This window comes from Camellia sinensis, chromosome 15, assembly GCF_055761805.1.
Source record: "Camellia sinensis isolate YWXY chromosome 15, ASM5576180v1, whole genome shotgun sequence".
Classification (NCBI taxonomy): domain Eukaryota; kingdom Viridiplantae; phylum Streptophyta; class Magnoliopsida; order Ericales; family Theaceae; genus Camellia; species Camellia sinensis.
In genome coordinates, this window is record NC_138975.1 from 69,706,813 (window position 1) to 69,734,541 (window position 27,729).

Consider the following 27,729-nt stretch of genomic DNA (forward strand, 5'->3'; position numbering starts at 1 on the left):
ATATTTTGTTATTCTTTTTAAGTATTGACCAAATAATTTGTTATGATGTAGATATATATTGCAATCCAAAAATTTTTAAAACTTTAAAAAAATTAAAAACACCAAAATATTTAAAAAATTAAAATATTTTAAAAACATATTTACAAAAGAAAATAAAATATTTTGAATAAAAAATAAAAATATTTAAAATAAAATTTATATATTTAAAATAAAAAAATAAAATTTTGTAAATTTTTAAATATTTAAAAAAAATACAATAAACAAATATAATAAATATAATGTACATTAAAAAAATAAATAAATATTTACAATAAAAAATATTTATTCTAAAAAAATTAAAATCATTACATTAATTATCGATGAGAGAGATAGAAAGTCAGGGAGAGGGAGACGGTGAGGGAGAGGGGTATTGACCGGCAAGCCAAGCCACGTGACATTATTCTGGAATTTTTGTTTTTGTTTTCTTTCTTTTTTTTTTTTTTTTTGGTTACGTTGGAAACAATTCATTATTTTGGATTCTAAACGTGGCTTTTTTTGTGTAGGTTTATGTAGTAGTAAGGTCTCGTTTGGCAAAAGATTATTTTAATTAATTAGTCAAAAAGTTACTAAATTAGTCAAAAAGTCAACAACTCATATCAAAAAGTCAAAGATTCTCTTTTCTCTCTACTTTTTGCACATCTTTTTGTAATTAGCTAAAAAGTCATCCCAAACATACATGTTTTTTTTATCTACATTTTTAGCTAAATAGCCAAAAAGTTACTAAATTAGCCTGTTCCCAAACGAGGCCTAAGTGGCGAAATCAAAATTTTAATGTAAAGGATACTTATTAATTATAATGTCAAATTTTTTTTTCTGTAATCAATAATAATAGCATAATAATAATTTTTCAAATTAATATTAAATAGGGGTATTTAGTGTAGATCCTAATAAGTGGACTTATTATCTAAGGTCTTATGGAAAAATTTTGTTATAAAAAAAGTCACTAATCGTAAGTTTTAGTAACAATTTATAAAATTCATGACAAAAAAAAGTCATTAATTGTCAATTTTTAGCGACGTATATAAAAAAATTGTTACAAAAAAATTATTTTTAAAGACAATTTTACCAAGACTTATTTTGAATAGGACTTGATAGGAATTAAGTCAAACTATTAGGACCTATTGATAGTTTACCCTATTAAATATTAAAAGTTAATGTTCATTACCAAAAGTTTTTAATTTTAAACTTTTACAATTGATCCCGACGAGTTTTTATCTTTTAAAATCTTTACATGATAGTATCATTATCAATACTATTAAAAATTTCTCTCTCAATATAAACAATTAAGCTATCATTCATCCATTAATCGTGCATTCAATTTCCCAACCGATTTTTCACAATACACATAAATGAAAAGAGTTATGCTAGGGACTCCAAACAAATTACCAAATTTTTTACCAAGTCTCTCACATAGGTGTGGGACCCACACATATTTGATTTGTGTGAATCCCACACCCATGTGAGAGATTTAGTAAAAAATTTGATAATTTATTTAAGGTCCATAGCATTTTCCAACTGAAAATTGTGACCGCGTGTGTGTGTGCGTGCGTGTGTCAGCTCTTTTTTGAGTCAAAGTGGACTGGGCTGTGTACATAGGCACAAACAAATTTTAAAATATATATATATATATATATATATATTCGGCGGCACGTGACCCCCGGCCCCCATATCCGTCCGCCCCTGATAATAGTAATTATCGTTAAAAAAAAAAAAAGTATATAATAGTAATTGGGTTCGGACAGGGATGGGATTGGGCTGGGTGGGTGGGTGGTTGTTGAAATTTCCATTTGCAGACAGAGAGAGAGAGAGAGAATATGGGTCACTTCCCCTCTCAGAGATTCATTCTGACCATCTTCATGTCCTGTTCCTTCTTCTTCTTCTTCTTCTACTGTGTCAACTCCACTTCGATTTTTTCAGCAACTCATCTCCGTGGCGGCTCCGGCGAGCAGCCACTTTCCAAGATTGCAATCCACAACGCCGTTTTTGCCATTCATAGCTCCGCCTCAATCACTGCCTCCCCCTTCCTTCTCGGCAAACATGTATATATATACAAATCTCAATTCTTATTACTTTTTTATTTACTTCATTACTCTTTCACTAGATGCTGTATTTCAACGTTTTATCCATACCTCCAACTATATTTGAATATTCTTCAATTCCTTGTTTATTCTCTGCTGCATTTTATCGACCACAATGGCTTCATTAAAGTCAAAGCGCATTATTATGACACCATTGATCTTTATTTAACATAGAATCAATTGAGACAAAAGGCAAAAATATACTTTACGCTGTCTATGGTGGAAAAATCAGGTAAAATGTGAATAAAATATAACTACATTTTATTTAGTTTCACTTTTCTCTTTTCTTTTCCAAATTCCCAAACCAAACATAGCGTGAGGCTCCTTTCTTTCTCTATTTTCCAACTCAACCAAACTAAGTTGGAATTCGAATCTTATCAATTCTTTATCATTTTCTTTCTATTTTTTCCTTTCCCTTTCATTTTCCATTTCCCTCATTGAATCCTTGAATCAAACACATTCATGGATTTGAGAAGGGATTTGGCAAGAAAAAAGAAAAAAGCTTGTGAAACTAAGTGAAATGTAAGAATATTTTATTCACATTTCACTATCCCTATCCCTATCCCTTTCCCTCCTTGTGATATACCAAATTCGGCTTGGTTATTGATATAGAGTGAATAGATCTGCCATTTCGTCGAGTGTATGTGTGACTTGTTCAGATCATGGATGGGCATGGAACAAAAGAAAGAAAACAAATTTTCAACTTTTATTTCTTCTTTGTCAACCAACTGCTTGTTTGGCCAGCTTCTAAGTAATAGCACACACACTGTTAGGATGTCAATTGAGTAAATCATGATCCTTTTCTGATCAAAATGTGACCCAGATTAAGAGCTTGTTTGACCAATTACAATTTACGTCTCTCTCCTTCATAATAGGATGCCCAAGCTTTGATATCCATTTGTGTCTATGTGAATCCAATTTTAGTTGAATTGAACTTGTTAATATAAATTGTTAATGATTAATAATTCAACATTTGTTTCTGGACTCTGGTTTCAGATTCTCTCGAATTCAAACATGGACACGGTTACATGTACAATTTATGGAACAAATCAAATATTTATTGCAAAATAATTTTTACGGATTCATGGTTCTTTTTTGTTGGATGTTTGTTCATTATATGGGCATGAAATCCATGTTCTAATCATCTGGTGTAACTCAATTTCCCAGAATCTGTTATTTCTTCTTCTCTCTTTTTTTCCTTTTTATGCAAAAATGTTGTTAGGGAATATCAATATGATTGTGTGTGTTCTAATTTATATGTAGGGTGAAGATTCTCAATCAATAACCGTGAAGTTAAAGTGTCCTAATCCTTCTGAAGATGATTGGGTTGGAGTCTTTTCTCCTGCAAATTTTAAGTTAGTCCACCTCAAACCCCCCTCTTTTAAATGCTTTGCCGGTCTATTGCTTGTAGAATATAACAATTTTATAAGGGGGGCTTAATAGAGGAAATTTTTTTTTACCCCCCAAATTATTCCACAAAAATTAATTAGACCTTTGTCCTTTTAATCATATTAATTTTACACCTAAACTACTTGAATTGGGATCAATTTTTGAACCCTGTCGTTACTTGTCAGCTGACCTGGCCTCTCAAACTCTTATTTGAAGGGAAAATGAGGTGTTTCCTGCTATCTACAACAACCCTACACACGAGATAAAACCACCCATGGGCTATATCAGGGTTCTTCATTAGGGTTCCAAATTGAAATTTGTCTCTCACATGCCCCTCTTGTAGAAAATGACTACATTAGGGGCTTAATATTCACATGCACACATGCAAGATATAATTTCTTGCCCTAAAAACTTTGGAAGTTGTAGTTCAAAAGACCGAACCATTCACATTCATTTTGATGCATACCTATGTGATATGATATGATCATATCCTATAGCTTAGAGACTAAAAGAATTATCTTATTATGACAGCTCGTCAACCTGTCCACCAGACAACTCAAGACAACAAGCTCCATACATATGCTCAGCTCCAATAAAGGTTTGTGTTGTAACTTAATGGGATTAAAAAATCAATGCTGATTGTTTCAACTATTTTCTTCCCTAACCAATGCCGTATTGGATGTTGTTTTTTTCAGTACAAGTATGCCAATGAGTCCAGTTCTGATTATACAAAAACAGGCAATGCATCATTGAAATTCATATTAATCAATCAACGAGCAGACTTCTCATTTGGATTATTTACAGGCGGGTTATCAAATGTGTGTCCATTTCTGTTCTATGTCTTTTTTATTCTTTCGCTCCGTCAACATCTGATATATTCCTTAAAGAAAAAGTAAAAAAGAAAAAAGAAAAAGTCTGTTATTATTTATAGTTACATCATTTCTCATCATAGATTGGTAGCTGTTTATTTGGCCCTGCCTGATGCAGTTACTTTTATTTTTGATCTGTTATTTTTTAACAGTCTGAACACTAACCACGCATCTGTATATTGTAGCCAAAATTGGTGGCTGTTTCAAATGTTATAACTTTTTCAAATCCTAAGGCGCCCCTTTATCCGCGCCTTGCACAAGGGAAGTCTTGGAACGAAGTGAGTATCTTTTTTCCATTTTTGTAGAACTTCTTAGCATTGAAGCCTGAGCTAACATCATTATGTATTCATGGGTATGACATTGTCCATTCTTTAATGTGTGAAATAAAGTTCAATGCTGTATTTCATCTGGGCATAAGAAATTCCAAGATTTTCATGTTACTTTCGGAGTTATGAATTTCATCTAACTTCTGAATGTAACTTGGATAATATCAACGGTTTGAATAGGGATAATATTGATCCTGCATCTGTAGTGACTCTATTTCTTGCTGGTCACTGTGGGGCTTTTTAGTTACAAAATGATTGTTCTGTTTTGTTCAATCACCAAATTAGCAATATCAATGTAATTTATGCAACAGAATTCATACAAGACATTGTATTGGTTTTTTGCAGATGACAGTAACCTGGACAAGCGGCTATAACATTGATGAAGCTGTTCCTTTTGTTGAGTGGGGTTTTAAGGGAGAACATCAAACTCAGTCACCAGCTGGAACGTTGACGTTTCATCGAAACAGCATGTGTGGTATGATCAATCTCCTCATCTAATTATGTCAGTCTGATATTTTATCATCAAAGGGTTCATGCTTGAGAAGGGCAATATCATCAGGTTGGCCTCATTAATAATATCATGCCATGTATTATAGTATGTCTCATCAGCCTTTTGAAAAGTAGTCTTATTGGCTTTGATACCATGAAATAAAATCAGATGATTCAGGGGTGGCAGGCATAACACACACTGTGTGTGGATGAGCCCAAAAAATAGGAATAGGCTGGACAGCATCAGCATTTTTTCCCTCCAAAAATCTAGGATAAAAGGTGTTTCAGAAAAATAACTTGGAAACAGGACAATTTTTACATTCCATTTTAAAGAATCAGTTTTGTTGACAATTTAACCAAACCTTTAGAAACTTGGATACATTTAGGAAGGTGAGATAGAATTTGACTGGAATTGTGTAGGGCTTGAAATTTGAAACTGGGAATATTTGTGCAAAATTTTTTAAACTTGGACAAAATCAAATAAACAAATAAAAGTAACTATCACCCAAAAAACATGTGAACTGGAAACTATCTGACAATTACCAAAAAAACAGAAACTACATGACAAAGTTATCTTATCAATACGCAGGTTCACCAGCACGTACAGTGGGCTGGCGTGATCCTGGTTTCATTCACACAAGTTTCTTAAAAGAATTGTGGCCAAACTCAGTGTATGCATCACAAGAATCAATTTCATATTATCAAGTTGCTAAGAAGCATGACTATTGTTCTTAGGGCTGTCATTTGTGCAGGTACACTTACAAGCTCGGTCATAGGTTGTTTAATGGTTCCTATATTTGGAGCAAGGTCTACTCTTTCAAGTCTTCACCATATCCAGGGCAGGACTCACTTCAACGTATTATAGTATTTGGCGACATGGGAAAGGTAATATCATCAAAGTGGAAAGATCTAAGCACTATCATGGTTTTCCATTACCAATTTTACTTTTCTCTTTAGTTTTAATTTCTTCTTCAATGAATAGGCTGCTCCCGTGCTTTCATTCAAGACATCTTTAAAAGCTATTGTACTTTTCATATTCTTAGGATGTGTTTTTTTTCCTTTCCTTATCTTTTTTCTCAACAAATCTAGGATCCAAACACAACCTTAATTTTGTAATCTTTCTGATTTTTTTGATCATGGAATCTTGGAATATGAAGAACCAAGTGATAATTATGCTTTGGTTGACTCCTATAGTGGAATTAAGTAAGGAGAACACCAGAGGATTTTTCTGTGTTTTAATATTTAATTAATTAAACAAAAGTAACTTTTTGTTGCAAATGATATTTTGAAGGATTAGTTATGCGTTTATTCTTCTTTACTCTCAAACTATTTGTTCTATTGCTCACCATTATCAAATAAGTAACAATTTTGGAGAAAATGTTGGGTGGTTGATGCATTATTGAGGTAGATATAAATTCCTATTCTATGGCATACCATACTCGTAAATGTTTTTATGTTTCTTTCACATATTTCAGGCAGAACGTGATGGTTCAAATGAATACAGTAACTATCAACCTGGTTCACTTAACACAACAGATCAGCTAATCAAGGACTTGGATAACTTCGACATAGTCTTCCATATAGGAGATCTCCCATATGCAAATGGATATATCTCACAATGGGATCAGTTCACATCAATGGTGGAGCCCATTGCATCAACCGTGCCATATATGATTGCGAGGTTTGCATCTTGTTATGTGCTTTGTTGCCATGCATATTTTGTTTTCTCTATATATTGATAAATTTACCATGCCCACTATATAGTTTATGTGTTTTACTTCTCGTTCAGTGGAAATCATGAACGTGACACACCAGGGACAGGGTCCTTCTATGACACTAATGATTCGGGTGGTGAATGTGGTGTGCTAGCTGAGACCATGTTTTATGTTCCTGCTGAGAACAGAGCTAAGTTCTGGTAAGTTGGATAAATGATATGAATTTATCATATAAGACTTCTAGATAGAGGAAAGGAAATATTAGGTACTGGTCCTTAAGATAGCGAGTTCAATGTCCCGGGGATTATCAAGGGTTTTGCAAAACAGAATTTAAAGTGAGGGTATTTGCAAAACAAAATTTCGATGTCCTGGACATTATAAGAAAGAAATGTCAGTGATCAAATCAGTAAATTGCCTGTTGCAGGTTCTTCATTTTTTGCTTCTATTTCTTTTTCTTTTTCTTTTTTATATTTTTTCCCCTGTTGGGACAGGATTTTATACTGTTTTGAAAATCTCAGTGGAATTGAAAGAACAAAAAACTCACATTTTTAAAAGAAAAAAAATAGTTTGGGTACTTTATCTTGTGTTTGGTTTGACGTCTTATACTGCAATTTTAGTAAAGTCAACCTTGTACTGCAATTTTAGTAAAGTCAAGGTGAGTATTCGCAGGCCAACAATAGGCATTTAAATCTTGCTGAATGAAAATCCACCCGAAAATGAGAGCTAGTTGCTGTTACTCCCAATAGTGACATGATTATTAGGACTTCAAAATTCCGTAGCGTAATGGAGATGACACAACATTTATGATAGCTGCTGGCAATGTTGAATGGATTAGATAAGTTTTTAGTAGCAAATTTCAAACTCTTCAAAGTTCATAGAAGGATTAGACATTCAAGAGAAAGAACCACCGGTGTACTTCAAACCATACCTATTGGAGGTGTTATTGCTAACATTAATTTTTGGTCTGTCCAGCCAAATTGTAATATTGACTTTCACCTTTAGTAAGTGTTTTTTTTAATACCATGCTGGCATTTCCTAACTCCCTCTAAAAGTGTTTTTGATTATTATTCTTTTTTTCAGGTATTCAACAGATTATGGCATGTTCCACTTCTGTATAGCTGACACTGAACATGATTGGAGGGAGGGTACTGAGCAGTACAAGTTCATTGAGCATTGCCTTGCATCAGCAGACAGGCAAAAACAGCCGTGGTTGATCTTTGCTGCTCACCGTGTTCTTGGGTATTCTTCTGACAAATATTATGCCTTGGAGGGCTCATTTGAAGAGCCCATGGGAAGGGAAAGCTTGCAGAAGCTTTGGCAGAAATACAAGGTGGACATTGCATTTTATGGCCATGTTCACAACTATGAGAGGATATGCCCCATTTACCAGGTACCCAAAAAAAAATTCATTAAAGATAATCTTGGTATTTTTAACCGTCTATGATATTCTTTGAACACTTGAACAGACACAATTTCCTGCACAGATTATAGTGTACATGTTTGAACTTCCTTCCACTGTTCGACATGCATGCTAATAAGCATAGACACAAATAGGGGCAGAATGAGAAATTATGTCTAAGGGGGGGCGAGTTAGTTGCTTAAAAATAAAAATTAAAAATTAAAAAATGGAGACTTACGTGTAGGTCCTAATAGGTGGACTTATTGTCTAATTAATGGCGTTTTCCATCAAATACTATTAAAAAATATCACTAATTGTTAATTTCAGCGATAATTTAAAAATTGTCATAAAAAATGTCAATAATTATAAGTTTTAGAGTTTAAAAAAATCGTCACAAAAAAAGGTCACTAATTTTGAACTTTCAACAACTGTTTGAAAATTTTGTCATAGAAAAATGTTACCAATTGTAAATTTTAGTGACAATTTATAAAAACTGTGATAAAAAAAAAAGTCACTAATTGTCAACTCTTAGTGACATATGCAAAAAAATTGTCACAAAATTATTTTTAGCGACGATTTTATTAAGATTTATTTTTAATAGGATTTCAGGGGAATTAAGTAAACTGTTAGGATCTATTGGTAATTTACCTAAAAAAAATTTGGTAAATTACTAATAGAAAACAAGTTCTTACATAAGGGTTGTGAAAAAAAAAAAAAAATCATTTCCTATAGTTGTATACTATTAATGAAGTCATTTTGTTGGTCAACAATTATTTTTAAAATAAACACAAAAACAAAAAGAAGTGACAAACACTTATTCTGTATAAGGGTGAGCAGCGGATATATCGATCCGTCGAAACCGACCGAGCCAAACCAATCCGCCGCATTTTGGACGGATGCGTGATGAGGAGCGGACGGTTGCGGATTGATTTTTTCCAATCCGCCAATCTGACGAATGGATGGCGGATTTGAGATTCCTTTGGCTGCAACCGAACTGCCAAACCGCGAACACCCCTAGTAATTTATAAGACTTTGTGTTTTCAGTTTGTTTAAATATTTTGTTTGTGTTTTTAATTAAAAAAGAGTTTAAATATTTTGTTGAAAAAAAAATTTCAACTTGAATATCTTTTTTGAATTGAAAAAAATAAACGTATTATTTATCTATATTTTTTGGTTTTTAAATCTATTTCTAAAAATAATAAATATAAAATATGATATATGCTGGTTGATTTTTGTTTTCAAAAACAGATATAGATGTAACAATACAGAGACATACAATCTCTACTATTGCTCTGTTCATGGTTTGGTGGTTTGAATTGTATTTATATTTTAAGAACTACAGATTGTAATACTTTATGTGGATGAGGCATGATGTGATTGTGATATTCTAAAGTTTCAAACTTTCTTTCTTTGGATGAGGCATGCAGTGATTGTAATATTTTTTTAAGTCATTAACTGTAATACTTTCTTTTTTTTTTTTTTTAAGGAAGTGCACAAGTTGAATTATGTTGAAAATTTATAAAATTTTAAAGCGCCAAACCGATTCGCATCCATCCGCCAAACCGCTCAATCTACATCTGTCAGATTGGCAAACGGATGCGGATTGATTTTCTCCAATCCGCCAAGCTGGCAGATAGATGACGGATTGGAGGTTCCGTGACCACAACCTACCCGTGCCCACCCCTAATTCTGTAAATAAAATTGAGTAGATCATATTGACAAGTAGCATATGAAATAGTTGGATATCATCTCATTATACATTGTGAAAAATTAATGAAATATAAAGGGCTTTTTTAAAAAAAATAAAATAAAAAATAGCTAGAATGAAATATAGTTAGTAAAATGTGTTTAAAAAAAAAAAAATCAAGAGATAATCTTATTGTACATTTTACAAATACTCTTGAATATAGAAGTAATAACGTAATTTTCCCACTGTAGCTCTGCCATTGGACATGAACACACTATCACGGGAATTTTGAAAAAAAATTCAGGACACAACGCGTGTAGAACACGTGCAAAATATATGATTTTATCTTTTTAATATGTAAATATTTTATTCAAATTTAATAGAAGTATACAACATAACATGAATTTCTGAAGTTAGAATTAATAACTATAAATATACATTATTTTTCTTTATTAATCATATACTAAGTTATTTTAAACTTATAATGTGTTTTATGTATGTCTATGCAATGAATATGTGTGTGCCCAACGTGTCTGAAACATGTTCAAGTCTAATTTTAAAAATAATAATAATAATAATAATAATAATAATAATAATAAATTATGTTTGAACGTGTATCCGACATGTCAAAAGTGCTCGACATAGTATCGAACATGGGCAATTACCTCCTCAAATGATTTTTATTTTTATTTTAATATTTTCAAAGGGAATGGTAGAGATTAAGCCCTATCTAAGCAACCAACAAACACCACTAAACCATTAATTGAGTTACAGAAATAAAAACATTTATTATTCAAAGTAAATAAATGCACATAATTTGAACTATATATCCTGAAGCTTGGTGGTTGTTTGTTATTTTGTGTGGTGCAGAATCAATGTGTGAACACGGAAAAATCTCATTACTCAGGCACTGTGAATGGAACAATCCATGTGGTGGTAGGTGGTGGAGGAAGCCACCTGTCAGAGTTCAGCTCACTGCAGACTCCATGGAGTCTTTACAGGGATTATGACTTTGGATTTGTGAAATTGACTGCATTTAATCACTCTTCACTTCTGTTTGAGTACAAGAAGAGCAGTGATGGAAAGGTCTATGACTCCTTCACCATCTCAAGGGACTACAGGGATGTCTTGGCCTGTGTTCATGATGGTTGTGAACCCACCACTTTGGCTACCTGATCTCAATATTCTATACTCTTTCTTCCATGACTACTGTGGTGAATATAGATGAAGACTATTGTGTTGAATATGTTTTCACCCTTACTGAATATAATTATGGATGTGGTTGATTAGTCATTTTTCAATAAAAAAATAAATCATTGCACGCGACACATTCTGTAGAATAGTGGCTCGTCCAGGTATCGTACCACAAAGATTAATGTGCTGAATTATGTTGATTTGAATGATAATTCATAAATTAAATTGATTAAAGCTTGTGGATTTAATTAAACTACTAAACGTAAGTTTATATTAATTAGCAAGTAAATTTGATATGTTCCAAATATAGAAAGAGGCTTACGACTTTGAATCCGTCGTTAATTGAACATCACCTATTTTATGTATTTGATTCTAGAAATTCAATGGTTTGAAGAAGAATAATAATAATAATAATAATAATAATGTATCGTGGCTATAGGCTCTGCTTTCGTCATTAAGAAGACAATTATATTCAAATTGCAACCACGAATTATACTCGGCCAACACTTACCATCTACACTAAATCAGGATTGCCACATATTCGTCTTCCTTAGGCTTGACTTGTGTCATAATTTGTATATACAGATATGTAAAATAATTGTATGAACATGTGCTCTCAATCACAAAAATCGAACACATTAATTGAATAATTTTTTTTTTAATAATCATATAACGATTACCCAATCTCAAAGAAATCAAATCAAAATACAAAATTGAAAGATACTCGACTATGGCTTCATAGCTGCTTATGGAGAGAATAGAGTGGAATCTGCAAAAGTTGAAGAAACCATGGATGATGATTGGATGCACCTCTCCAGCTTCAAGCCATCTTTTCTAGGTTTTCGGATCCTTAGAAATGAGTTTTCAGCCTCCTTTCCACTCAATTTGTCCCAAGCACGCAAAACAATGTAAATTTGCTTGTGCTGCCTAGATGGTTTGCACGAGCAGATCAAGTCAAGGTCAATTCTTGTTAAAATTGAGCCATTTGCGGGGCACATGATTTACATGTGCGAATTGCTCTTGGTCCATTTTTGGCTCTTTTTCACTCATTTGGCATGCTTTTTAGCCTCAATACTATATCAGCTTACATGACAAGGAAAACTACTTTTATTATATCAAGTATTGATAGCTAAAGGACTAAAAACATAAGTTGATGGGCTTCAATGTGTAATATTTCGGCTCAGATCACACCATTCATCTTGCACTTTGCTAGTCCTCAAGCAAAGAAAAGAAAACAACTTAGGTCACTTCGTAAGGATCACAATTTCATTTATTGTATGCAACAAGTCTTTTAAACCACAATGTGAGGCATTAGGGCGAACGAAACCTTTATCTAATAATTCTTGTAATTGTACCTTCAACTCGCGTACTTCTACAGATGCAAATATATATTGTGTCATGGAAAGTGATGCCATGCTTAACACTAGACCAATGGAGAATTCAAATTGTCGATGTGGTGGCAACTCGAAAAGGTCCTCTAAAAAGATATCAAAATACTCACAACTATCCTTGGTATGGCATCACAAATCATGTTATCCTCATCAACTAAGGTAATGGTAAAAATAAAATTGAACTTGCCTCTACTTTAAAGTCATACAATGGGGGAATGAATCTATCACTTCAGTTACCCAAGAAATAAAAGCAATCCATATCCAAATTATGCATGGACACCCTCATATATATATATATATATATATATATGTATGTAGGTGAGCTCACTCTTTTACTTTGGTATTATTTACTGAGTGTTAGCTCATTCCCAGCCCCAATCTTAGTAAGCAATGAGAAATCGAGTTTTGAGGAGTCAATGAAGGTGGCCTCATGCAAGAGACCTTACTTTTGTTTTGCTTCCCTTTTGTTCTTTTGTGGTCATGTATGACCAAATCTATGTATAACCTTGGTTTTGTTAATATTAACTTTTGAATGATCTTAGGCTTATGTAATACATATAAAATATAGATATTTGTATAGTGTGAGTTATTACATATATGAAAATGTTTTGATTGAGCCATGTATGCACAGTTTATTAGACAATCTTTGTAAATTTTACTTTCACAATTTGACCCCTGTTATTAAGGCCAAGTTTGGCTACAAAGAAAAAAGTGCACTTATTTCATCTTTTTATCTTTTTTGGGTCACATCAATCAACATCTCCTCTCTACTTTTTCTACACATAATACAAAAAAAGTCAAAAAGTGCACTTATTTAGTCTTCCCAAACTAGGCCTAAATATGATTTGATTTCGAACTGAGCCCACACGTAACCTCATTACTAAGGCCTAGTTTGGGAAGACTAAATAAGTGCACTTTTTGACTTTTTATGAAATATGGATTGGGTTTGGGTTGGGTTTGAAGTGATGTGTTAGAGGGGTGATGTGATTTAAATAAGATGATGTGACTTAAATAGAATAGTTAAAGAATAATAACTTTTTAACTTTTTGTCTTTTTTCAATCTTCCCAAACTAGGACTAACTGGCTATGGGCGGATCCAGGTCATGATAGAATCTTTGCACGTACAAGATATATATATATATATATATATATATATATATAGAGAGAGAGAGAGAGAGAGAGAGAGTGACTGATTACGCAACCCTTACTCCACCATTGTTGCCACCTCTTTCTATAGTTAAACACAAAAGCAAAATCAAAATCAAAAGCCCCATTAGTATGTCGAACCATCGTCGAAGTCAAAATTCAGAATCGAAGAGAAAGACAAGACAATGAATCGTCCAAAAGACTAAATCCGGAAGCTCTACATCTGCCCAATGCCACCTCTACATAAGAGGGCTTCAAATCGGTATTGGGACATCGATCAGAATACCATCCAAGCTCATGAAGAATCTATGATTAGGTAACCAAAAGTTTAGTTCTCGAATTTTTTGATGTGTTGTTTTGTCTAATGCTCACCATGAACGAATGAGGACAAAAACAAAATCTGATAAGCCTCCCTCTGTTTCGGAGACGTTTATTCTGTAATTGGGTTTTTCTTACAAAAAATCATATAGTGGAATCTGTTTTTTTATTTTTTTTCCATTTGGGTTTTTCATCATTTTTCGTCTTATCTCTTTCCGCGCTTGTTTGGTTCCTGGGTTTCGCACTAGTTTTTTTCCCCTTGAATTTCTCATTGTTCAACTTTATATCCCCAATTTTGGTTTCCTTTCATGTTAATTAGGCATGGGATTCTGAGTTGCCTTAGGACTGTTATCCATACCTCCACGTCCATTACTTGGTTTCTTGACACTTTTTAAATTAAATGTGCCTTATTTGATTTGCTTTTTGAAATCTTGATTTCTTTGAGTTTAAAAATAAGGGGGGAACTTTTTCCCATAGTTATTGAGTGAGCATAATATTAAACTAATTTTAATCTATCACACTTGCCCTTTGGAATTTTTTTGTCCAAAACTTTCAATTATTTGAACTTTGGTTATTGAGCTTCAAAATAATAAAATACTTAGTTCCATAACCATTAGTACTTGGATGCTGCTGTTAGTATGAGTTTGTAATTGTGGCTTTTGCTTGCTTGCCACATACAAAGAAGTTTTTTTTACTCTGCATTTTTTTCTATTCAAATTAACTTAATGCGTATGATATATCGTTGGACAGAGTTATTTGATGGGTATTTGCTTCATTTGGAATGTTACCATCTAGCACATTTAATTGTGATTGTGTTTTTAATCTATTTTTTAATTCCTATAAACATATAAATGTATAAGTATGGGATGAGGGGTCCCTGTTGTATTTATTTATTTTTTTCTTGTGCACATTCGACTGTCTGCCTATCAAGACATCTTTGTTGATTTAATGGATTTAGTGGATTTAGTGGTTGCTAAGTCTATCGCTTCTTTGTAATTGAATTCAAACTATTTCATATCTTTAAAAAAAAAAAAAAATGCCAAATGCATATAATCCATAAATTATCTGATAACATAGTAATGTAAATATATAATTAAGTGAAGAGGTTTGATGTTTACTATGTATGTGTGAAGTGATCCTCTATATTTAATGCAAGTGAAGAGACTTGATGAACAATTTGTTTTGACGGTTGAGATATCAGTTGAATTGTCAGAGCTATGAGTGATACCTTTAGTGCTAAATTTTAAAATTTGTTTGGACTTAGATTGTTTGTTCAATTTATGTATTCTTATGTGAAAGCGTGCTTAGCACGGGTTAGGTTTAAACCTTTAGGGGCAGTATTGAATGTGCTTGGGGATGTTTATGTGTGCTTGTGCATGTAGCTTGCACTTGCAAGTGTGCCAGCTATGTGTCTCATGTTGAATGAACATTTGCATGACATGTTGTAAGTTGTAGCTATTGAATTTTCTCTCATTTTTTCATCTTTTTCATTTTCTCCCAATGCAGAACAAAGAAGCTTCCAGTGCTCAAGTTAATGGGAGGTATGTATTTCCATCATTTTTTGGATTGGTTTTATTTTTTGTCCTTGTTTTGGACCACTTGGTTTCCCACCACAATGATTTCCCCATTTTGTGTCGGACATTAGATTTATATATGAATATACGTAATGTGTTCTTATTACTGTCATCAAATATATGATATATGTTGCACGTCTAATTTCTAGCAGCCATATTTTTAGATGTGTGCTATGTTTGTTGTTTTTCTCTAATTGTATTTTCCACAACCCAATAATTTGATTTCCTTTTTTATTATGTTTTATTTTTTTGGTGACGAAGCCACTGTGTCATATTTGTATTCCTTCAATTGCTTTTGACAGATAGGTTGTAAATGGTAGATCACAAGGGAAACAGTTGATTACGAAGGGAAGTCCGACTTTCAAAAGGAAGAAACTGTACGTTGAGGTAAACATGAGCAGACGTATTTTATAGGAATTGAAATTTTCGGTGTTAGTGTTATTTCTGTTGCCATTTCTGCAGAAACGTGAAGTTCAAGGTTCAAGTTCAAGTTGTGAGTTGAATATTCCCCTTTCTTTTTAATGGTTAAAAATGATTTGATCTATCTCTGTATAGAAATGGCTTGCATGTACATTAATTGGATGTTTTATGTTACATGGCATATACTGGATTTAAATTCGATTTTGGATATTTGTAAAAGAATTTATTCAACAAAGCCCTCATATGACCTCTTTTTGTGACCAGTGAGTACCCTTTTAGTATTATAAAACTGGTTGAAATTTGGTGTATCCTTTTCCATCCGTCATCTGATTCGGTTGACATTGTTGAACATTTTCCTAGATGGGATCATGGGTTGCATATGGGGAAATTCTGTCATAACATATTTGTAATAAACTATCAGTGACGACCCCGACCGCCGTGTCATTTCTACATATTATTTTCCTGGGCATAATATGCATGATTATGTGTTTATTTGATACTTATCTGTTTGTTTGTGAAATATCTGTTTAAATGTCGACTTAGAATTCGAAATTGAAACCCCAAACTGATTCAAAAACCAAAATTGATTAATTCAATATGCTAATTGGAATATTTAGAACCATATGGTAAGTTTAATTAAAATTTGATTCATATCAAAATAATTAGAATAATTTAACTATAATTGATTAGACTTAAGCCCAATTAATTAGTCTTAATCACATGTAATTAATAAAGCCTTAATCAACCTATATATATGCACTAATTAAGCTTAGACTTCATTTCTCAATAAACTTGAGTGGAAAATTGAGAAGGAAGAAGAAAGCTCAACATTGTAGAGAGAGAAAAGAGGAAATCAAGAGAATTCAAGAGAGATTGGATGGATTAAGCTAATCTAAGGCCAAATTCAAGCTGTAGGTAAGATCTTTACCCTTAATTCATGAGAACAATCTATGCAGGAAGATGAATTCACCAAGTTGTAGGACCATTTAGATGAATTAGAAATAAATGAGCTAGAACCACATTGACTGTAGTAAGCCTTAGTGAATTGTGTACTTGCATGCATAATTCTTCATCTTTAAACTTGGTTTTTCACAAATTCATACATGCATAGGACTTATATGAGTTATTTCTTAAGGTTCTTCATGGTTTTGCACTCAACATCTCATATAAATATGTTTTGTAAAGAAAAGAGTTGAGTTTGCCACATGCATGTCAAGAACATGATGTTTTGAGCTTTGTTTTGAAAAACTAAAAGATGATTTGAGATCATGGTTTCATAATTTCCAACAATTCATGTTTTATAAAGTGTTTCTAAGCTTTTGAGACCAACTATGCAAGCTTTGAACAAGAAAAGAATGATTTTAAATTTCAAACACAAATCTGGAAAACCCAAAATTTGCCCAGTTCGCTCGAGCAAAGGATCCTTTGCTCGAGCGAAAATCAAAGGCATCCAATAATTTATAAATATTTGGCCGTTGGCTCGAGCGACTAAGTGTGCGCTCGAGCGAACTCACTTTTGTTTAGCACTTGGCTCGAGCCACCATCGATCGTAAATTTTGAGCATCCAGTACTTTTGCAGACCGGTCACACCGCTCGAGTGGCCAAGTATACACTCGAGCGAAGACCCTGTTTTTAACAAATTTTGACCACCACTTATACTTGCACATTTGCATCTTCATGCTCATTTAGGCGTTCTTTTGCATCATTTGAATATCCTTAATCATGGAACAAGCTAGAAACATACATAAGAGAATCAAACTAAGATACGTTATTTGTTTCGAATGTGTATTTGTGTTATGTGATTTGTGTAGGTGGTCAACCAAGGTCTATCGTCAGTACCAGTCCACTGTGAGTAGTATCTTTGTAAAGATATGTTATTAAAATGTATTTGGCTTACCGCAAGAATGTTATTTTGAAATGCTATTTTGATAAGAATGAATGAATGTCTCTTTAGAAAAGAATTTGTGGCATTCTTAGTGTAGCCCTTGCCTGGGGGTACCAATACCAAGTCCCTTTGTTATATGTGTATAGAGATCTCTAATGTAGACCTAAGTGGTCCCTTTGCCAGAACTATATGGTTCCTTCGTCAAACCCAAGTGGTCTCTTCGTTAGACCCAAGTGGTTCCTTCATTAGACCCATGTGGTCCCTTTGTGCACTAATGGATGTACCACATATGATTATGATTTGTGAACTTTGATATGACAAGTATTTAGATATGATTTGCTTTGAATTCATGTGATATGATTTTGTACTATGATAGACATCATTCATTTAACCTGTTTATACTGGTATTACTCACTGGACTTTAGTTCACCCCTTTTCCCTATATATATATATATATATGTAGGTGAGAAAATGGCGTGTCAAGCTTAAGGAAACCTCGGGAGTCCACCATTTTGTCAGCCGTTTGGAGTGCCTCCGTGATGGGGGCGATCTTGGACTCATGCGGAGCCAAGTTGTGTCAACTTTGTGAATCAAGATGTTTTGTTTGGTTTACTTTGTTTAGTTCTTTTGTTTTGGAACTGGTTAAGTATGGATACTTTGTACATGTGTAGAAGATACTATGATGTATTTTGTATTTGCATCTATAAGAATGTTGAAGTTTAAATTTCATACGAACTTTCATGTATGCACTGTTCGATGGACATGTTTATATTTAATATTGTTTCCGCAAGGCCCCATTATTACTATTAATTATTAGTTTTGTCTTTGAGGCCAGAGGTAATCTGGGATTACTGGCCGGTCACGACCTAAACCTCTGGGGTAGGGTTCGGGTTTGGGTCGTGACACTATTTATCTCTAATACTATCGTATGCTTTATAGTTTGATTTTTATGTCTTTACAAATAAATGATTTGTACATCCCATGCTTCATACTATTCCATGCTTGATAGATTGATTTGTACATCCCAGCTCATCATATTACTTCATCTCATAGGTTGACAAATCAACCTTGTCATCATCCTCTTTCTCTCTTATGTCCCTCTCCTCCATGAACTGATGCATCTGATCATTTGTGCTATAGTCCTCCTCCATTTGCATATGCTTCTTACAGATACAAGCTTCTTTAATTGTTTGGACTACAACACTTAGTTCTTTACCTACCCTTACTGGGTAAATCATCCCCTTGCACTCTATATTTATCACTTTATTGATTGGCTCCATGCACTTCGTGGCAATCTTTATCTTTCTACAGGTAAAGGAATGTGACTAGTCCAAGTCTCCCTTAACACAAATGATTTCACCCCATAGACTACTAATTTTATTCAAATTGGTTCGCCACTTTTGCATCTATGGAAGTTGATCTAGTACAGTCACGAGCATAGTGGCCCTATACTGTGCAGTTTAATGGGATTAACTCACAGTCTAAGGCAAATAAAAAGCTATTCCATAGATTCAAAGGAATGCCATAGCAGCTAATCCAAACACATCTTTGTTGTTCCAGCACCAGCCCTAGTTCCCACATAACTACTTCACACTACTCCCCAATTATTTCCATTACATCCTTCACCTTTAAGTTCATCTCCTCCTTTGACTTAAATGACAATATCATCTCACGACGACCACCCTTTCTTATAACTATTTCTTTCATTCCTATTTCTTTAAGCTCTATCTTCAGTTAATATCAACATACTTAGCTTTCCTTCAAAGTATCACACTCTCATACATCCATCCATTGCCTATTTCCTCAGCCTTTATTGGAACAACTCCTCCTACAGTAATGTTCTATCTCCGTATAAGATCTTTGTCCCATGTACGGATTCATCTCATTTCTTTCTTTAATTTGTTGAGACCTTTGCACAAATTGTCTCATTGTTTGTGGCTTTAGTGGACCTTTTGCTTGCGTCTCCCTTGCAAAATCAGCACTCTTTAGGTGATAACCTGACTCCATAGTGTGCTTTTATTCTTTAATTATCCATGTGATTATGTGTTTGATATGAAATTGCATGCTTAGTTGTGTGAATGATATGATTTGTGAATTTCTATCTATTGAGTGTAGGAAAATCTGTTGAAATCAAAGCTTTGAGTAGAAAATTGAAGGTCTTAAAGATGTCAGAAACCAAAACTGACTTGATATTTGTTATCATCATGATTTTTAAAGCCTAACATGAAGTTTTGTAAAAATTTGATTCGTAATGAATTAAATGCATTTAATTAAGCTAAGGAGTAAATAAGAACTAATTAACCTAAATTTTGAACTTAAGGTAGATATAGATGAAGCCTTAGAGAACTGAGAGTTAGACTAAAAAATATCTTGTTGAGAGTTCTAGAGAGGGAGAACAAGAGGAGAAAGGGAGAAGATCAAGTCAAGGCTTGAAAGCATGGGAATTTGAAGGGGATTAGCTCAAGGTAAGTAAAAATTAACTCAAACTCTTAGAATATCTCTTCACTTGTTTAAAATCAAGACTTGAACTGGAGATTTCACACCCAAAGGAGTCAGGGTTTTGGAATTAAGAGCTTAATTGAACTATAGTCTTGGAATTGAACTTGAATCAATTGGATGTGTTTGATTTAAGAGTGTATATATTTATCCTTGCTTGTTTTGAGGTTACTTGTGAAAACTTGAACCCTAATCTTTAGCCTTTGCAAGATTTAAACTCAAGAGTCATATATAAAATGAAGTTGTAAGTGAATTTGAAAGAAAATGAAGAAATTCATCAATACATGAAAGCTAGGGGCTTGATTTTGGAATTTAAGTAAGATTTGATTCAAATGTATATATGTTATGTTTTTGAAGTAAATTTATATGAATTGGGGCTTGAATATAAGTTTAGAAGCTTAAGGCTGAGATGATTTTCGGACAGGGCTGAATTGCCTAGAATCACACGTGCGGCTAGGAGTTCCGCACGTGCAGAACACAGAATGAAATAGGGGCTCGGCTTCTGCATTAATTGCACGTGCGGGCTGTACGTGTGGCACCTTCCGCACGTGCGGTAAGGGATTTCTGCACGTGCGAAAAACATGGTGAAAAATCGTTAATTTCTGCTAACGTATCCGATCCTCTGAACTTGTGTATTAGCATGTTTAGACTCTCTGGGATGTTTAACGATAAACAGAAAGTGAACAAATTGTAAATGATTAAATAAAGGAAAAGACTAAAGAATGAATGAATTGTTTACCGAATTCGTTTTTGTGTCATGATGTGTAGGTCGCCTGCAGGAAGGACCATTGTAAGGCCATTATCACTGTGAGTAGTAGTATTGTAAACATATATTTTAAAGTACTTATTTTCCTTCTTAAAGGATATGCCCTTTGTAACTTGTGTTTTGCTCAAAATGAATGAGTTTCATAAATGTGATATGATATATGCGATGTGGACCCAAGGTCGTTCTGCTATACTATGATATGTTTGGGCCCGAGGTTGTTTTGTTTTGATTTGATGTGCTTAGACGTTCTGATCAGTTGATAATTTAATGGGCCTGAAGTCGTTCTGATAATGTAATGGGCATGGGGCCATTCTGTTGAGTGGGCCTGAGGCCATTTTGATAATGTTCTATGTTGGACCTAAGGCCGTTCTGTACTATGTTGGGCCTGAGGCCGTTCCGCAACGTGAATATGGATGTTGTATGAAAGCTATATCTTGGAAATTTTTGTCTCAGTTGCTATAGTCTTATAAACTCATGCTCAATCATTTAAACCTCTTTACCTTATTATTACTCATTGAGCTTCACTTAACCTGTATATATGTATGCATGTATATGTAGGTGACCAGCAGCATTGAGCCCAATCGTAGAGTCTGCACTAGGAGTTATTTTGTGAACTTGATTGGTCAAGTCTCCAAGATGGAGCCTCTATCTTTTTGTCTTTTGACTCATTTTTTATAAGACTTTGTGTTAACTTTATCGTTATGGTCTTGGGATATGAATTCTGTATGTATAGAGAAGTTCTTTGGTACATAAACTTTTGCATGGACATGTAAATATGTGTGATGCGCTATGATATAAGCAATGTATTTTTTGATCACATTGGCACAGCGCAATGAACTTCTTTGTATGTGATATGCTTCTGCTTATGGCCCCATTATTATATTTATTTTGTATTTTTGCTTGAGGCACTTGAGGCCGTAGGTAATCAAGTGATTACTGGTCGGTTATGATTCAAAATTTTAGGAGCGGGTTTGGGTCTTATTAGAGCACGAGTTAATGTCGTCTCACACACAAGTCCATTTGAGCTATACGGAGTCTAGAAGAGCTTTAAGTTGCATTCATGATGCTCATATTTGATATGCATATGATATGAAAGATGATATGAAGTATGAAATGAATATTGTCAAGATGTACATGTGTATATTTTCTGTGTGTTATAATTTATTGTTATATAGATCATGGTGAGAACGAGGGTGGATGACTTGGAGGAGTCTACCTCCACACGGCTTGATCGGTTGGAAATAATGATAATGGAAATGGTAGAGGCTATTAGACATCAATAACCTCAACAGCAACAACCTCCACCTATGCTTGACCCACCAATGGTACAAGACAACCAAGCAGAGGATTGACCAATTGCACTTACAAAAGAGTTCAAAAAGATGAAACCGCCTTTATTTCACGGAGGTGTGGACCCACTTAAGGCCAAAGCTTGGGTGTTGGGAATAGAGAAATTGTTTGAGGTTTTCCCTTGTATGGAGCAAGATGATCCCAATGGTGAAAGTTGACTGGAAAGAACATTACGGGAAGGAAGCCACTTGGGAATGGGACTAAGAAATGAGACAACAATATCTTGAATTATTTTTGACTTGAGGTAACACAAGTTGAGGGACCAAACTTCCTAAAGAGGGGAAGACTGTGATAACCTGGCTCCATAATATGCTTTCATTCTTTAATTATTCACGTCATTATGTGTTTGATATGAAATTGCATGATTAGTTGTGTGAATGATATGATTTGTGAATTTCTATCCATTGAGTGTGAGAAATCTATTGAAAATAGAGCTTTGAGGAGAAAATTGAAAGTCTTAGAGATGTTAGAAACCAAAACTGACTTGATATTTGTGATCAACAAGATTTTTAAAGCTTAATATGAAGTTTTGTAAAAATTTGATTCGTAATGAATTAAATGATTAACCTAAATTTGAACTTAACTTAAGATAGATATAGATAAAGCCTTAGAGAACTTAGAGTTAGACTAAAAAATATATTGTTGAGAGTTATAGAGAGAGAGAGAACAAGAGGAGAAAGGGAGAAGATCAAGTCAAGGCTTGAAAGCTTGGGAATTTGAAGGGGATTAGCTCAAGGTAAGTAAAAATTAACTCAAACTCTTAGAATATCTCTTCACTTGTTTAAAATCAAGACTTGAAATGGAGATTTCACATCCAAAGGAGTTAGGGTCTTAATTGAACTATAGTCTTGGAATTGAGCTTGAATCCCTTGGATGTGTTTGATTTACATGGTTTAACTTGGCGATCGAAAATCTGAATGGGTTTTTCTTCATAAAGCATATCATCAGCCAAAGCAATTCGATGGTAATCTATAACATGGAAGGGATCCCGAAGGTAACCTCGCAACATTGACATGTGAAGTACATTATGTATTTGTTCCATACCCAACGGTAAAGCAACACGATAAGCAACCAGACCCAATCTTTCCAAAATTGGAAACGGACCTATGTATCGAGGAGCCAATTTCCCTTTTTCTTCCGAATCTTGTTTGTCCTTTCATTGGAGTAACTTTGATAAAAACATGATCGCAAATCTCAAATTCTAAATCCCTTATTCTTTGGTCCGCGTAACTCTTTTGACAGCTTTGGGCAATTTTCAATCTTTGCTAAATGGTCTTGATTTTTTCAGTAGTCACTTGTACAATTTCAGGCCTAAACAATGATCTGTCACCAACTTCGGTCTACCAAGCTGGGGATCGACATCTCCTTCCGCATAAAGCTTCATATGGTGTCATTCCTATACTTGAGTGGAAACTGTTGGAAGAATCTAGAAATCCCCTAGATGTTGATTTGTGATTATGTATCAATTTTAAGCAGAATATAACAATCCCAATCAAACAATCAAGACAAAGAGACACAACGATTTTACGTGAAAAAAACCACAATTGGACACCTCCAACTGTGATAAAAAAAAACCACGGGCAACAGCCACAAAACAATCCACTGAGAAGATTTAATGGAATTACACAGGTATACTCTCAATTACCTAGCGAATCCACGTCTAATTGAACCAACCTCTATGTGCCTCTTCTAACCTATCTTCACCTCGGAATTGTCTTTACGATGAGCCACCCCGGAATCCACTAAAGCTTCAGGCTCGAATTCTTCAGAATCCACCGAAGAACAACTCTTTCTTTTGTAGAACAAACATGACCTTTGATGTATACTCTTTAAAACATGAGTTGAATTCTCAATCAAAACATCAAAGAAAACTCACAAAGTATCCCCAGATATAAACCTTAAGAACCAAAAAGAAGATCTGGAGGAATTAAATAGTTTTGGGAGAAAACCAACTATTTATAGAAAATCCAAAAGTAATCCTAGTTTTGGAAGAAATCCAATTACTTTTGGATATCCTAGTTTTGGAAGAAAATCAACTTCTTAAAGAAATCCTTGTCAAACGGGATTGCCAATAATAAAATCTAACAATCTCCCCCTTTGGCAATGCTGTGACAAAACACACCTAACAAATAAAATCCTAAACACCCAACCCATTACAGCCAACAAAAACAAACTTTTTTCTCAAGGTCATGATCTACAAAACAGCTATTAGTGCCACAATCTCCAAAACAACTATTAGTCCCACAAGAGTATAAGAAAAAATAATAAACATAGGACAAGATTATCTTGAAACATGAGATGGAAAACATGAATAGATGAAAACTAAGACTCATGAAAAACAACTCTCAAACAACAAAAGCAAGATCATAAACCAACAACAAAAGCAAGATCATAAACCAACCCAAGTCAAGATGAACCAAACTCCCCCTTACTAAAAGCAACCACAAACACTGAAAACAATGAACAAGAAGAAAACGACAAAAATAATATGGTGGAGCAATCCAGAAATTTCAGATTAGTACCTTAAAACACACAAGACTATCCAAGAAGCACCATTACAAGAAAACACAATGTGCGCAGTCTGTAGAAGATTCCTCATGAAAGAAAGTGATGCATTATGTGAAAAGCGTAGATCCCATGATAAAAGTGTGTGTGTGACTCTTAGAGTTCGACAAACACTAGATTCAATCCTAATAGTGATATGAAAGCTGGACCTCCGACAAGAGAATCTTAAGCACGACAAAGGAAAGTCAAACCATTAGGAATCAAGGGGTATTTGGTGAATAAAGGCGGAGGCTCCCCCTCAATCAATGAATTTTTTTTTTCTTTTGCACATTTTTTCTTTCTTTTGCATATTTTGTCTTCTTCTCTTTCTCTTTCTTTTTCTTTTTTTTTTTCTTTTGCACAATCATTGGTGGCTGACACGCTCAAGAGTATGGAAACCAAATCAGAGAAGCATGGATATAATAAGGATGGCCTGGTTGGTGACTCTGAGGTAGCCTTTTCCTCATGGCTAGACTGCAAAGAATTAAGGGGAAAGCCATGGAGATGCAAAAAGATGGTAGGTGATTAAGAGACTCAACATCACCCATGATATGCTAGTATAGGTCAATTCCTCTAGAAACGCAAAAGACCAATGCCAGAAGTCCATAGAAAAAAAAATAATCACTAAGGCGGAAGACTCCAAAATTTGCTAATCCAAGAGTGTGTACAGAATGAGGCATACTAATCAAAAAACACACACTCCAAAATGAGTAATGACCACAGAAAGCACACATATATTAACATGTAATGTATATTCTCATCAAATCCAATATGCACTAAGGACCACTAAAAAATTTCAAGCTTGCAAAACCATACTAAGAAAATCTTTTTGAGATTTTTTTTTCTTTTTTTTTTCAAAAATAAAGCAAGAGAAAAAAAATTGAACAAGCGCACATGTTTTTTTTTTTTTTCATTAAAAACAACACACAAAAATCCAAAAGCTAAAACAAAAAAACAAATTAACACAAGTCAAGTTTTCTCACCCAAACTGCTTTAGTACGTACAAAGTTGTGAGAATTGCAGTTCTTGGGTGATATCTTGACGTTGTGATTCCTTTCCTCTACAATAGGAACCCGTCTCGACATTGTTTCCAACTTCCTATTCCTAGGTCTAGGCAAATACACTCTCCCATACAACTTATAACAATAAGGGCGAATATGACCATGCATACCACAGTGATGACAAATAAAAACAGGGTGTACCTTCTTTTTTTTTACCTTACCAACTCTAGGAAGTTTGAGAAGTCCATCCTTATGTTGAATTTTTTGTTCTCCCTTTCCTTGAGTTCTTGTATCATGAGATGTTGAAGCACTCTGTTTTTGCTCTTTCTTACCACCAAAGCCAATGCCACTCTTGTCATAACTCATTTGTTGAGACCCAATGATATCCTCCAAAGTCTTTGATCCTTTGTTCCAAAGACCAATGGTAGACATAGCACACTTGAGCTCTTCATCTTTCTTGATCATTAGTTCTTCCAAAGCAACTTGTGACATCTCGAGAGATTCAATCTTTTCTTCATATATGGCATGGGTTTGCAGCAGCTCATTCCTCTCTGTCTCACAAGTCAACAGTTTTGCACAAAGAACTTGTCGATTATCAGCTACCTTGATGGCATTAATCCTGGCCTCGGAAATCTCCTCCTTAATTTTGACATTCTCACTTTCACATGCTTTGAGTTTCTTTGTGAGTTTGTCATTCAATTTGAATAAGTTAAGAGATTCTTTATACAACTTTTCATAAGCTTGCTCAAGCTCTTCATGATCACTCTCCGAGGATTCATCATCAGTGATATTCTTAACTGCCATCTCCGGAGAATCTGTTTGTCCTTCAGCTTCGGAAGCCGCCATGAAAGCAAGAAATTGTTTATGTCCCTCTTCACCTTGATCTTCATTGTCACTTTCATCTTTATCAGATTCTGATTCATCATCCCAAGTGATAGCGAGGGCTTTCTTCTTCCTCAACCGAGTGGGGCATTCTTGAGCAAAGTGGCCAAATCCTTGGCATTCATAGCATTGGAGTCTTTCAGAGTTTCCTTGTATCTTTCCTTTCTCCTTCTTGGCTATAGAATTAATTTTGAGTTTATCTTTGCCTTTAGATTTATGAGAATGAGTAGATTCCAAAAGATTAGGATTCTTTTTCAAAAATGATTTTTTAAATTGTTTAACAAAAGCAGCCGTAATCTTGGAATCTATATCACAATCCTCATCTGAATCCTCTCTAACTTTATGAGCACTACTAAAAGCAATATCTTTTTGTTTCGTTTTGAAATTCCTGTGTGCCTCATAAGTTTGGAGATTTCCAACCAACTGATCCAGCTTGAGGTTGTCAACATCTTGAGCCTCCTCAATAGCCGTAACTTTTGGTTGGAACCGATCGGGCAAGGATCTCAAAATTTTTCCTATAACTTTGGATTCTGGAATTTTTTCACCTAAATTGAAGCTGGAATTTACAATGTCACTCAACTTCGCATAAAATTCATCAAAAGTCTCACTATCTTTCATTGAAAGGTTTTCGAAACTAGATGTGAGCCTTTGAAGTTTTGAGCGTTTAACAGAAGGAGTGCCCTCATGAATAGTTTGTAAGATATCCCAAGCCTCTTTTGCGACTTCACAATTACAAATACGACTAAATTCTTCAGGTGTGACAGCGCAAAA

General features: G+C 34.1%; 1 protein-coding gene and 1 long non-coding RNA gene across 3 annotated transcripts; both read left to right on the forward strand.

Moving 5' to 3' along the window:
• The first annotated feature begins 1,665 nt into the window (after positions 1-1,665).
• LOC114282056 (putative inactive purple acid phosphatase 27) lies at positions 1,666-11,319 on the forward strand. Of its 2 annotated transcripts, none has more exons than XM_082910330.1 (12): positions 1,666-2,078; positions 3,381-3,472; positions 4,038-4,104; positions 4,202-4,324; positions 4,561-4,653; positions 5,047-5,176; positions 5,780-5,861; positions 5,943-6,075; positions 6,666-6,871; positions 6,980-7,105; positions 7,986-8,295; positions 10,862-11,319. In XM_082910330.1, the coding sequence occupies exons 1-12, from the start codon at positions 1,854-1,856 to the stop codon at positions 11,165-11,167; spliced, it is 1,893 nt and encodes a 630-aa protein (XP_082766456.1). In that variant the 5' UTR covers positions 1,666-1,853; the 3' UTR covers positions 11,168-11,319. The 2 variants fall into 2 exon arrangements, with proteins under 2 accessions (XP_082766456.1, XP_082766457.1); XM_082910331.1 differs by lacking the exon at positions 10,862-11,319 and adding an exon at positions 9,133-9,810 and having other exon boundaries at positions 1,786-2,078.
• Positions 11,320-13,681: 2,362 nt separating this feature from the next.
• On the forward strand, positions 13,682-18,709 carry LOC114282055 (uncharacterized). Its single transcript, XR_003636102.2, has 4 exons — positions 13,682-14,038; positions 15,547-15,581; positions 15,917-16,107; positions 18,383-18,709. It is a non-coding gene; the product is annotated as an uncharacterized LOC114282055 (long non-coding RNA).
• The last annotated feature ends 9,020 nt before the right edge of the window (positions 18,710-27,729 follow it).